The following is a 13,953-nucleotide window of genomic DNA, read 5'->3' as shown; positions in this document are numbered from 1 at the left end:
AAAACACTAATAATTTGGTTTATTTTTTTAATAAATTACCTCAGACAACAAAATTCCATTCTGTCAGTTTCAGATTTTAGATTCAAGGACATTTAAATTAAAACATTTAGAATGGGGTCATAAAGAGAAGCTCTAATTTACTGCAGGACTTTAAGTTTAGAAGATGAAACAAAATCAGTTAACCAGTCAGAATAGAATCATTTGTTTGTCTGCAATACAAAAAACGAGCTAATCTAGGGTTTGACATTTTCACTGAACACAAACGGCATGGGGGGAAAGTGGGGGGGGGCACAGGCGCCAATTCTATCAGTCTTAAGTTTCCAGTGAGGATTCTGGAGCAGGGAACATCCCCTCAGGTCCTCTACAGGATGAAGGGGAGAATGGGTGAGCGGAGAGGGGGGTAGTCACGGAACTCCTTCAGGTAGCTGCGGTGCTTCCCTTTAGCCCAGACGGTCATCTGGACGAAGCCCACCAAGGTGAAGAAGGCCACCGGCAGACACTGGGTCATCAGCGTGAACCCGAGCCAGGAGCCCAGCTTGTAAAGGAACCAGAACTGGGTCACAAACTATGCATTTTAGATTTCAGAAGGTGAATGGTCAACACTGCTTACCTCATAGGTGTAGTTGGGGCAGGAGACCAGAAGGAAGATCCAGGTGAAGGGGTTCTTGGTAGGATAGGGAATCTTCCTGGTTTTAGAGCCTAAATGCAGGAGATTTTAAACCATGTGGTTAAATGTTCCTGTTAGCGTTGTGTTGACACTGATAAAAGGGTGAACGGGTGTGTTCACCTGGAGGACGGAGGTTCCGCAGAGCGATGTGGATGGAAAAGTTACCGATCTGGCAGAACTGAGGAAAAAAACGTTGATGGTAAAGAATTTAAGCGAGAATTTAAATAATGCAGTCTTACTCTAAAAAATTTTGAAGTTTTATACACAGATTTATGCATTTCATGAGTTTTTTAAAGTCCACAAAACAACTAGGAATATTTTTACCAAGAAAATGATGAGTGCCAGTCTGATCTGTTGCTCTCCATAAACTGAAAGAGACAATCAGTAGGTGATGAAAGCACGTCGACACGTGTAAGAGACGGAAAACATGCTTTACTCACTAGGAGGTGTGTATAATGGATGGTTGATGTAATAGGCCATCCATGCTGCAAAGCCCCAGTAGTAGGTACAGTTCTACAACAAAAACTGTTTTCTTAACCAGACAGAAATGTTTTTGAATGTGTTTTACTTCCTAATCCATCATCAAACTCACCTTGAAGATGTTTCGCAACGGCATCGTTCCGTGAGAGAAGCGATGGACAAACAGCGTCTCCAAGAGTCTCTTAACGTAGTGGAAGGAGTGACACATACAGGCAAGACTGGAAAAGAGACAGAAAATGTTATTAAAGGTTGAATATGGAACAATTAAAAAGCTATATTTAGTTTTTTAAAAGAACGCCTCCATGGGGATTTTACAGGTGTGCAGAATGAAGGCACAGTATTTCATTTAAAAGCTATTAAAAAAACAAATATTAATTTTGATGGGCACGACACTGGGTCTATTATCTACCAGCCAGTAGAGGGCACCACTGAGAGTTTCCAAATACAATAAACAGTCCCATTTTGTCCACATACCGGTCCATAACGTCTTTATATAATGTATCCCTGTATATTCTGCATCCTTTTTGGGATTTTATAATGTTGTTTAACATTTTCTTTAACCCAAATCCGATTCTTCTCTGCAACAGTACAGTTTGTTTCACGGTGTGTTTACACTCAACAAGCTTCCAACTTGTCCGCGCACATCCCAGAATGCTATGCGTGTGATCACAAGCCCCACATTGTCTTTGAGGAATAAAACTAAATCAGCATGGCATGGCTGTCAGACCTAAGAAGGTAAGTTAGTAAGTAAAATCACCTAACTTTGTGTGAAAGCATCTAAATCTTCCTGAATTTCACCCAAAAAACAACTTTTAACAAACAGAAACGTTTTAATTGAATTTCTTGCAAAGCCAGAAAACTTGCAGACTTTAAACAAACTGTGTAAAAATGAGTCTGAGGAATAGTGAGGCATTTGACGAGTTTTAATGTTAGCATTTTACTAACACTTAGCTCCCCAGTCCGTACCGCTTTAATCATGTTCCCATCTGAAGCTTCAGAGACAAAACTGGTATTCAACTTCTTTTCTAACCTGAGCAGCCTGGTTTTATGAACCAATGCAGGCAGCTTGGAGGCAGACTGACACTGAACACCATCATCAAGTAAAATGAGGAGAATCAAAAAATATTCAATCCTAAAGAGGAAAATGTTTCACATCTTAAGGCAGTAGGTGCATTTTGTTGGTCTAAAGGGAGGGTCTGGATCCCACTGGGGGCCGCGAGAGACCAAGAGGGGTTCAGGAAATTATTCAAATTAATAATAAATAAAAATGAAAAATTTTAGTTTTTGGGACATTTATCTAATTATATGTTTGTTTTAAGTTGATAAACCATGATGGCTCTCAGGTCTCGGCAGGATCAGAAACAAAACAATCTGCTACCAGCTTTAAATAAGTCATTAGGCATGAATGTTGTTAAATCTGTTGATTACAAGTTACTTTAGCTGAATGAACAGAAGAAAATGGGGCTTCTGTAATTTTAGAAGCAGGATATAACCATCAGCATAAATAAGGCCGTGCCAGACTTGATGCTGCCCCCAGGTGGGAGCAGCATGCCGCTGCAGGCACATGAACCATGTCTGTGCAACGCCACAGTGAGACACTCACTGTACAACCCAGTGTTTACTGGTGGTGAAGTCATATTTAGACGCGTAGATGAAGGGAACCCTGAAGTAGAACATCAGATAGATGACCAGAGGGCCTGTATATTCTGTCAGAAAAACCTGAAACAAAAACAGCACCAGGATAAGTTCAAACCTTAGAAACACAAGCATTATTTAGCAGTGGTGTCCAATCCTGGTCCTTCAGGGTCATGATGTTTCACGTTTGAGCTGCTTTGTTCTATCAGCTGGTGATTAACAGGCTTCTGCAGAGAAGAAATGTGTTGGATCAGGAAACAACATGGAGGACAGTGGTCTTCTGGGATCAGGATTGGACACCACTGGTTAAAAACAATATGGTACTTTTGCAAAAATGTCTTTTTCTCAGTATTTTAGCAGATGGTTCATTTAGAGACCCTGGCTTTGGTCCATAAAGAGCCATTAAAAACTCCTGTTTCAGGTTTGTGTGAACAGATTTTTCTGTAGTTCCTTTTGATCAGCAGAAATGGACAAGATGTTACAGATCCTCTAGCTGCTGGCCTTTTAACCGTAACCTGGAGGTCTGTTGTAACATACCTCCCTTACGCAGTGGGAACTCTCCACATAGAGGCGTGCTTGATCCCACTAGCGCTCTATGCCTTTGAGCTCGTCGGAGCTGTTGGACCTGATCGTGTTGGAACAACACGTTTCCCTGTGTCTGTGCTTCATACTCACTGTGACCCAGCTGATCTGAGCTCCCAGATCCCTGAAGTAGAAGGTTGCCGTGGTTCCCACGGGAAGGTGCTGCAGAACATCTTCATCCTTCAGAGACTTCCCCTCTGAAATTGATAAGGTGCCAAATTCATAAGTTTTATGAGTACACGGTAATAAAAAGGCAGCACCAGCTTCACCTAATGAAATGGTAAACTATCAAATTAAGGCCGACTTACTTGGGTCCAGACGGATGGACTGTCTGGCTGGATACCACTGAGGATCTAAAACCAGACATGAACACGGTCAGACAGAACATAAGTACACCTGAAGATCCAGTTTATTTTAAGAAGATATGAAATGGGCAACACTCACGACTCTTGTGGAACATGGATTTGATCTCCCCAATGGTGGCATTTGGCTCGACCTACAAATAACAGCCCGGTAAATAAAGTGGAAGGACAGTGACTCACACACACAAAGCAACAGCTATAACGGTCCTGTTTCCATTCATGAAGGAGATTAGAGGTAAATTTAGCTCTGGCTCTGCTCAAACACCCCTATGGATGTGGGCTATTTAACAGCCGGTGCCAGGGTCTCGAAGAACCCAGACACACACATAAACAGAACCAAAATACACACCCTTCGCCATGCGGCCAGACTGCCCGTTGTTTTAACAACAAAACTGAAACAGGAGCATCACTAAACAGAGATAAAGCTGATGCAGAATGCAGGAAATCCTTTAAACTTGTGATGACTTATACTAATGATTTAAAGAGGTCCTTCACTCATATTTAGTTAATGGACGCCTTTGTAAGTCATGCTCTGGAGAAACGGCGCCTGTTTCAGCATGGAGAATTCAGCCAGAGTAGGAAGTAGCGTCAGACAACAGGATTTGGAGTCTTATTTCCTGATTTTTAAGCATCTCGCCTCTGATTGGATAACATGATTCTACCACTGACTCGGTTTGTTTTGCAATGTTGAGGCTGTATCTCCACAAATAACACAAGCCTGGAGGAGTTCCGCTGTGTGGTGAAGTTGCTAATGCTAATGCTAACAGTCTACTAGCCGAGACGTTCTCTGCCGTTTCCTGAACGCTAAAACGAACAACACCCTTCCCCATCACGAGTCAAGATGGGTGAGTACATGAACGTTAAGTGAGAGTGTGACGTAGATCTGTCAGGTTTTTCTAATCCTAGAGTTTCTGTGTCTATTTTGTGTCAGAAGCTAATGCAGGAGATATGTGTAGAAGACTATTTTCATGCTCAGTCTGCATGAAAAACTCAGAGTGACCGATCATTTTAAAAATAATAATCTCAAAGAAGGACCTTGTTAAAGTACACTGCTGGGATCTTTACGAACCAATGCTCCACAAAATTCAAAACCTCCAAAAACATATTCTAGCCTCGTCTCATAGAACCTTTATCCAAGTGATAAGAGATCTCTAAAGCCCCATTCCCACCTGTACCGGGTCGGCCCGGGCTGGGTAGCATAGGTTGTTTACATATCTGGGTGGCCTGGAATTTTCCCGGGCCAACCAAGGCTCATTCTCGGCCCTCTTCCCGAGGGGTACTGCTTCAGGCCGACCAGGGCCAACACGCCCACTGCTGACAGCAAATTCACACCTTCCATTAGAGCAAGCCTCTGATTGGTGGGTAGAATCAGCCCATTCACACCTTCCATTAGAGCAAGCCTCTGATTGGTGGGTAGAATCAGCCCATTCACACCTTCCATTAGAGCAAGCCTCTGATTGGTGGGTAGAATCAGCCCACATGGGCTTAAGGCAAGGATGTGTGGAATCAACCGGGCCAGGCTGGGGCCGACTGGGGCTACCCGGCCCGGGCCGACCCGGTACAGGTGGGAATGGGGCTCAATTCTGATCCATAAACACTGACCCAGGCACGATGTGGGACAAGATGTTTATTTCTAAAATCAGCCTCTCAGTTTGGTTCCATTAGTCTAATTTAGGAAACAAGCTCCCCAAAGGACACCCTGTCTAGGTCCAAATCATTGTCTGTCATATCTATGAAGCGGCTTCTGCAGAGGTGATAAGACATTATCACCATGGAAACTCTGCTAAGCCGACAACATGATATCATCCAGTCGGGATGGCACCTTGGACTCCGGTCCTGAGGAGCAGAGTTTACTCTGGCTGACAGCACGGAGAACGTGACTAATGCAACTCAATACACAAAAGGCCTCGCACCACTAAACCCTCCTAAATGCAACACAGGTAAACACAAACGATTAGGTCTGAAGCATCAATAACAAGGCCTGAGCCAAACGCTAAGAACTGTAAATACCGCTGATTAAACAATAGGCATGCATCCCAATCATGACTGATGTAAGAGTGATACTCGTCTAGTCCCAACTGCAAACACAAGTCCGTAGGCCAACATCGCACCAAAACAGCTGCTGTGTTTCATTTCCTTGCACACAGAACTGATTACAACTTTGGATTTTGTTCACAATAAAATAAGTCTCTCTGCCAAAAATCAGAAAGTCGAGACGTAAAAACTTCTCAGGATAAAGTTTCTACTCGTTCAACCTCCACCTAACTGAAAACTAAAAATGTAGAATTTGTTAGGTAACGTCCACAGAGTGATCATGCTCAAAAGGACTGCCAGAAGGCTGGATCAGCTGTAGGCTAATCTCGTCTGATTGGTTGGTTTACTGTATCTGACTAAACACGCCACGACCTGCAGAGAGTCAGTTCAGGTAAAAAGTCCCTCCATAAACACTGGAGTTCTTATTTAAAGATTTTACTTTTACGTACAGGTTTAAAGAAAATTCAATAACATTTTGTGTTTTTGCTTTAAAGTATTTATTAACAGTTAAATATTCAAGATGCAAGATTAACCATGAACTAAAGATGAGAGGAGAGACTTACTGGGAAAAAACACAAACACACTTCCACCCAGCTGATTAAGTTTATTTTAGACTTTAACGGAGACATTTTGACCTTTGAGTTGCATTTCTATGTAAAAGTTAAATATAATAGAATCTCACCAGTTAAAGGTTGCATTCATAGAATTAATGCTGCAAAGGGTTGAACAGATAGTATGAACGCTTCAAACGCCTTGGAAACGTTTTAAGATGACAGTATCGTTCTTTGTTCTTGGCTACGCTCGAACTAGCCGTTAGCATCAGTCCTACGGGATGCAAACCATTTCTCCAAACTGAGGTCAATCAATAGTCTATCAACAAACGACTGAATAATACCTTCAAGAGGTTATTGCTGGCTAAACCATAAGAGTCTGCTGTAGTGTGTCGGACTCAGTCGTGCATTATTCAATATTCTTGGCAATATAATAAATATTCAAAGCACTGCATGCAAACACAATTCACTGCATAAACAAATCCAACATTAATTTGTCCAAAAGTAAAGCTGAAATCACAAAACTGCTGATGTTTCTAGATTTGCTGTGTCCTTCTGAACGTCATTAAGATAACTGAACCCAGCAGTCTAGAGTCACATGTATGAGCAGCCGTCCAACGTGTCCCTTTTACGCTCAAACCCGACGTAACAAGACAGCAAAACAACGGCTCCAGCAGCTCTACGATGTTCTACATAGCACCTCATTCACATGCAAACATGCAATCTGCAACGTTAGCCCTCAGTGACCATCCGTGCTGGATTTGGGAAACAAACACAAAGGGACAGGGATGTTCAGAGGCAATAAAAAACATGGTTGGTTAAGAAAGAGCCAGTTGCTCAAGTATTAAACTGCACACTAAAGCAGAATACAAGCGTAGAGGGAGTTCTCACCTTGTCCAGGAAGCAGAGCTTGTCCTTGGTCTTGGCGTCCAGTATCTCCACCTCAAAAAAGACAACAGCTTTTTTAGCTTTTTTGGCAGGTTTACGTTTCGTCGAAGCTTGACTTGGCAGTGGGGCAGTCAACCCCGCAGTGCTTGCCCTTTTACTACCAGTGGCTTCTAGTGCTAAGGCATCCATGTCCCCAGTTCTCCTCCTGCTCTTTGTTTATTCTTCGTCTTCTCCAGTGACTCCCCACCTCCACCCTCAATCCAAATCCACGCAAAGATGGACAGGACAGGGGCAACACTCAGCTGTGGAAATAAATCTGTCTCTCTCCTCTGCCCCACCCTTTTCATTCAACTCTCCCTCCCTCCCTCTCTGCCCATCGCTCATTCCTTCACTTCTGGAGCGCCACTTTATTTAACTTCCAACCAGCCGCTCAGACATCCACCACATGCGTTCATCCAGGAATACCAAGCATCCCCAAAGGCAGAATGTCCTTTGCAGGAATATTTCATGAAATAAACATCTAATGCAAAAGGATGCAAATTCTACTCAGATGTAATGAATGGACTTTGAAACGTAACTTGCCTAAAAACGGACACCTGACGACCCCTGACACTAGGTGCAAGGATGAGGAGAGATATTATGACAAACAACACTCCCCGTTACTAGTTTGACCCCATCTTCGTCTCCAAAGCTAAATATAAACATCTCATGCTATCCCTGCATATCCAGCCCTCTCCCAGCAGACCCCACACAGATCTATGCGGTGATGTCATGGGTTTGCTGTTGGTCACAGCTTGTTGACATTCAATCGGTCCACAGTTAAGCACACCAGAAAGGACCCATTTAGGGTGTTTGTCACTGTTTTACAGTGTTGAACTGCAAAACTAAACTGCTAAAATTCACAATAACATTCAGGATCACATTTTCCTGCCAACAAGAAGCAATAACACTTCAGATTCTCAGGGATTAGAAAGGGCAATCCCAACAGAGAATCCCTCTCCACCCTCTTAAGTCATAGAGTTGGTGTACAGTGTCCAGATGGACTGAAAGGGACATAATTAAAGTGGTAAAAGGGAAGTTAAGGTCATCTATTTGGTTCATAAGTTATTTCTTTTATAGAAAGGAGCTGCTTTAGGTATTAATGTATGAATCTATCTTAATCCAACAAGTTTGTATGAGGCATCCATTTTAATTGTTCCAACCAACGGTCATTCAAGAACAGCTGTTAAAGGTCTTGTTTAATGAGAAACCATCTAATACTTTTGAAATACACTTCCCATAAAAATAAAGGCAACACTGAAACAACACAGCAACTCCAAGTCAGTCACACTTCTGTGAAATCCAACTGTCCACATAAAAAGCAACACTGATTGACCTCACATGCTGTTGTGCAAGTCAAATAGACAACAGGTGGAAATTACAGGCAATTAGCAGGACTTCCCCAATAAAGGAGTAGTTCTGCAGGTGGTGACCAAAGACTACTTCTCAGATCCTATGATTAGCTGATGTTTTAGACACTTTTGAATACTGGCCATGCTTTCCCTCTAGAGGTAGCATGAGACGCAGTCTACCCCCACCCCCCAAGTGGCTCAGGTAGTGCAGCTAATCCAGGATGGCACATCAGTACGAGCTGTGGCCAGAAGGTTTGCTGTGTCTGTCAGTGTGGTGTCCACCAGAGCATGGAGGCATTAGCCAGAGAACACCAAATTCACCGCTGGTGCCCTGTGCTCTTCACAGATGAAAGCAGGTTCACACTAAGCACGTGTGACAGATGTGACAAGTGTCTGGAGACACCATGGAAAACGTTCTGCTGCCTGCAACATCCAGCATGACTGGCTTGGCAGTGGGTCAGTAATGGTGTAGGGTGGCATTTCTTTGGGGGGCCGCACAGCCCCCCCATGTTCTCATCAGAGGTAGCCTGACTGCCATTAGGTACTGAGATGTGATTCTCAGCCCCTCTGAGAGATCATATGCTGGTGCGGTTGGCCCTGGGTTCCTCCCAAGATAATGCTAGACCTCATGTGGCTGGAGTGTGTCAGCAGTTCCTGCAAGACAAAGGCATTGATTCTATGGACTGGCCTGCTTGTTTCCCAGACCTGAATCCAATTGAGCACATCTGTGACATCATGTCTTGCTCCACCCACCCATGCCAAGTTGCACTACAGACTGTCCTGGAGTTGGAAGAGATCCCTTGGTAGACTATTTGCCACCTCATCAGGAGCATGCCCAGGTGTTAGAGAGGTCATACAGACATGTGGAGGCCACACACACTACTGAGCCTGTAGTGTGTTTTCCCACTTTAGGTTTAAGTGTGAATCCAAATCCAGACCTCCATGGGTAGTAGGCTAGTATAGAAGCTAACCCCGTGAGCATTAGCAAATCCATGACATGAGAGAACACATTCTGGCTTGTGTTATTTGTGGAGATAAAATATCAACATTCCTTTTTTGTTAAATGGTAAATGGCCTGTATTTGATATAGCACCTTCTAGAGTCCTGTAACCCCCCAAGGCACTTTACAACACAAACATTCATTCACCCATGGTCGGAATGAGGTACGATGTAGCTACAGCTGCCCTGGGGCGCACTGACAGAGACGAGCTGCCGAGCACTGGCGCCACCAGCCCCTCTGACTACCACCAGCAGGTAAGGGGGGTTAATTTATCTTTCTTGAAATTTGATTTGGGGGGGATTATATAAGCTACCAGAGCTTCGTTCCCTTCCCATTGAACATGTTCTACATGTGTGTATGTATATGTGTGCATATGTATGTATGTATGTATATATATATATATATATATATATATATATATGTGTATGTGTGTGTGTATATTATATATATATGCATATACATATGTGTGGGTTTCTTTTTGGATACTTTTTGAATGCTTTGGGTTGTCTATTGATTTGCATGCATGTTCAATAAAGAAAGAAAGAAAGTGTCTTGCCCAAGGACAGCGACAGACTGAGCGAGGCTCGAACCTGCAATCTATCGATTACGGGGTGAGCACTAAACTCCTGTGCCACTGTGGCCCAAAACTCAACCCAAAATGACATTTGCATATCACAAAGGTTCAACCCCCCCCCCCCCCCACACACACACACACACACACACACACACACATTCCAACAAACCTCTACCACCAGAAACAAGAGCGCCAGAGCTTTTTTCCCATGCGGGTGATAGATGTTCAGCATGCATGTGCAGTTCAGATTGACCAATCACATTTCTAGAAGAACAAGTGTTACACAATTTTTGGTTGAACAAGAGAAACTCCTGACCAGCATTGGACTAAAGAAAGGGGTTTGAACCTTTGAATTGTGTTTTTGCTTTTGCCAGAAACACCCACTCCACCTTTAAACATCATTAGTTCATTTAAACTGAATGTATCACAGGCATGAAAATAACTAGCAGATACAATAAAAACCCACTAACACCGGATCAAACACTTCCAGTTTAGTTCCATTCAAACACCAAATAAGTTCAAGTTAAATTTAAAAGAAAAGTTTTATTGATCTGTTCTGTATACAAAATAAATAGCCACCGATGAAACAAGTGGGACATTTGACACTGCAGCAGACTCTGGGGAAATCATGACCCCACTCCAGTTTGTGCCAAGCGTGGCCAACTCCACGGTACCTCCCCCATCTTGTCTAAATTAAACCTTTGGCAACGACAGTTGAAAGTGGTGGTATACACTCCAGACCGACAGTAAAGCAGGGAAGCGTAGGCTTTAGGTGCTGCTACAAACTGTAAATGTACGTCGAGTAGATTTACAGCTTTGTTGGCTTGGTGAGAACGTCTGGCTTCAAGGCAAGTTGTTCTGCTATTTATTCATTTTTTTAGATTTCTCATAGGAAATACAGAAATCATGCTATTTGCAAAAGTAAATTACTGGGAAGTTCAAGCTCTCAGGTGCTATCTAGGATAATTCGATTATAATGGTTTCACCAGTAAAGTGACCCAAAAAGGAAATTGCATCCATTTGATTTTGGTTTATTCGTGTATAAAAAGATGGGTTTAACGTTGGATTATTTTTTAATTTAGAGTTTCTTTTAGACGTTAAGTCACAATTCAAGAGATAGTTTGGCCATTTTGAAATGTTATTTCTTTGTAGAATTTAGAAATAAATGAAATCTCAGTTATAAATAGTAAATGACCTATTTTCAGAGAAAGATGGTTTATGTCCAACAGGAGCCTGACATTGTTTTACAAAACAGACCATTTTGTATCATTTACATTGAGCTCTATGATTATTTACACGCCTAAAGAAATAAATTATTTGTAGCAACAAAAAGAGCTCTTCAGGAGCACCCGGGGTTCAAATCAAGCCGGTATTTTTTTAACTTTTCAGCTTAAATAATGACGTAATGCAAACCTGACAAAGACGTAAAGGTTTCTAATAGTTTTTGCAGGAACTGATGTGAAATTAAGGAAATTAATGCCGTTTTAAGACAATGCTAACTTTCTTGACCGTGAACAAGAACCTTGTGTAGGAAAAAATAAGACTATTTTAGCTGAATACATTTGTGAGCACAAGTAATTTTCGTGTACAATTTATTTTTTGTTTTAGGTGCCTATCTCCATTTGACTGTAGCATTTGTATAACAGGTGACAAAGTTAATTAAAAGTAGTTTGATAAGCTATCATCTTGTTTTTATTATTAGATGGCACACAGCTGATCACACTTCTAACTAGAAGCTAATATGATGGGTATATTTGAGCAGCCTGGTGTAATAAGCTATACTTTTATGCATGACAAGATTAGTCGACTAATCGTCAACAAAACTGGTGATTAGTTGACTACTAAAATAGTCGTCTGTGGCAGTCCTATTATGAACTCACATTGTTCACTTCTGCTCTTGGCTGTGCTCAGACTAGCTCTGTAGTTCTTGCAGAGAAAAATGTCTCCAAGCAAAGGTCATTCAAAAAGATATCTACATGATGTGTGATTTTAAATAATTATGACTTTTACACCAAAACATATCAAAATGTCTGATATTTCCCTTTAAGAATAGGGCAAGCTTTAATGGTGAAATCAGTCCTTTGAAGAGGAAAATGAAGGCAAGATTGACTCATGAGTCTCCTTGAAATTTGGTTATTTATCATTTCAGCATTTGCTCTCTTTGCTCACCTTCTATATTTCAAAACTGTAATAGACAGGTTTGTTCTTTTGGGAAGTTCTCCTGATGTGTTCAAACATTTCCTGTAGGAATGTTTGAAAATGTGACAAAAAATACAAAGATTTAAAACTATTAGAGATTCATTTTTTTATATACTGTCCATCCTAAACATGTCAAAGTTCATCAGAGTAAAAACTATCAGACTTTAAAAGATAACTACGTGGGTAAATGTTCTGATGGCTGTCATCTGCCATGATAAACTCCGTGTTGCTTTACAAGGTTATGTCAGCATTCCTTAATGGAACTAAGTAGATATGGAAATGGTTTAAACCACTGTATTGTATGAATTGAAACTCATATATATGTCCTGTCTGTATGGATATTGGTGTTCTGTTTAAATATAAATGACCATTCCACTTTTTAATGTTGCTCTTCCACTCACAGGTTGAGAGACACATCTGTCAACAAAAAGAAGAGAGACCAGAGCAACCACTGATTGTGTCAGTACCTGTCAGACTACCTCAAAGCCTGTCTGATTGGTTTCAGGTGTTTATAACCGTTAAAAATGTTAAATGTCGAGCATATAGAGACAGTAAAAACATGGTAGTTTTCAATCAGACGATTAAATTAGGGGACGTCTTATGTTACAGATAGTTAAAGGTTCCCCTTAACATTTAATCCATTTTATAAAATTAAACAGAAAGCCTATAGTCCAAATGTATTTATGTAAAAAGAGGTCAGACAGCACACTTGACTGTTCACCTGCAATATTGAGTAAGAACAAGATAAGAATCGCCATGAATCACTTCAGCCATTGATGGCGGTGATGTCGAGGGTAGTCCTGCACAGGAGTGATTGTTTTCAGCTAAACACGCTCCTTTAAACTGAGAATTTACCCAATGTAAGATGCAGATATAGATCTACGTCTGCAGCAGAGGTTTTTGGTACCGTGTAGCTCCAGAATTTAACCAAACAGAGCAAGGTAACCTGGCCACATTGATAGCAACCAGTCCATGATAGCTTACGTTTTTTACGGCTAACGTTAACAATTGTGAAATTAACTGGCGAAGCTAACACACAAACAGCCACACGAAATGTGAAAACTAGTCTGGCGAATTACATTTAATGGCAAAAGATGTTTTGAGAGATGTATGGACACTTCTTACCTCGTAATGCTTCATCTTGCCAGATAGCACCTCTTCCTAGATGTCCACTATGAGTGAGGGGACGTTGTCCAATCAGCGGGTTAACCTGCCACTCTGAAGATAAAAAGGCGGGGACAATGTGCCTACTATAGCCAATAAAAATGAAGATAAATCAGGCGAATACGCCCACAGTATCAGTACTGTGGCCAATGACATTTAGGCAAATGGAAAAAGGTTGTCGTAGGTTATCCTGCGATAATTGGATTTATTAAAACGGCTAAAAGATTTTTTTTACACGTTTGCATTATTTTCTTTAGCAAAGCTGACTTCATCAGTCTAACCACTGAATAAAATAAACAGGCAAACTCCAGTTTGACAACTCCAGAAACGTTTGATATATTTTGAATGTTTCATGTTTTTATAAAAAATAAAGTTGTTCTTTCTTATGAGTTATATTTGTATTTAATATCTCAAGTGGAAAACAGT

At 41.4% G+C, this 13,953-nt stretch overlaps 1 protein-coding gene across 2 annotated transcripts; it reads right to left on the bottom strand.

The window, feature by feature from the left end:
* Positions 1-13: 13 nt before the first annotated feature.
* On the bottom strand, positions 14-13,588 carry tecrb (trans-2,3-enoyl-CoA reductase b). 2 transcript variants are annotated; one of them, XM_015967056.3, is made up of 12 exons: positions 13,489-13,588; positions 7,203-7,253; positions 3,809-3,860; positions 3,673-3,717; positions 3,458-3,561; positions 2,751-2,866; positions 1,260-1,365; positions 1,108-1,180; positions 992-1,035; positions 788-845; positions 611-699; positions 14-535 (listed from the first exon to the last, which is right to left on the bottom strand). In XM_015967056.3, exons 1-12 carry the CDS (start codon positions 13,501-13,503, stop codon positions 362-364), a joined length of 927 nt encoding a protein of 308 aa, XP_015822542.1. In that variant the 5' UTR covers positions 13,504-13,588; the 3' UTR covers positions 14-361. The 2 variants fall into 2 exon arrangements, with proteins under 2 accessions (XP_015822542.1, XP_015822533.1); XM_015967047.3 differs by lacking the exon at positions 13,489-13,588 and having other exon boundaries at positions 7,203-7,466.
* Positions 13,589-13,953: the final 365 nt, after the last annotated feature.

This window comes from Nothobranchius furzeri, chromosome 4 (assembly GCF_043380555.1).
Source record: "Nothobranchius furzeri strain GRZ-AD chromosome 4, NfurGRZ-RIMD1, whole genome shotgun sequence".
NCBI classification, from domain to species: Eukaryota; Metazoa; Chordata; class Actinopteri; order Cyprinodontiformes; family Nothobranchiidae; genus Nothobranchius; species Nothobranchius furzeri.
Note: the sequence above shows the minus strand (reverse complement) of the source record. Positions and strands in the feature narration are given on the sequence as shown.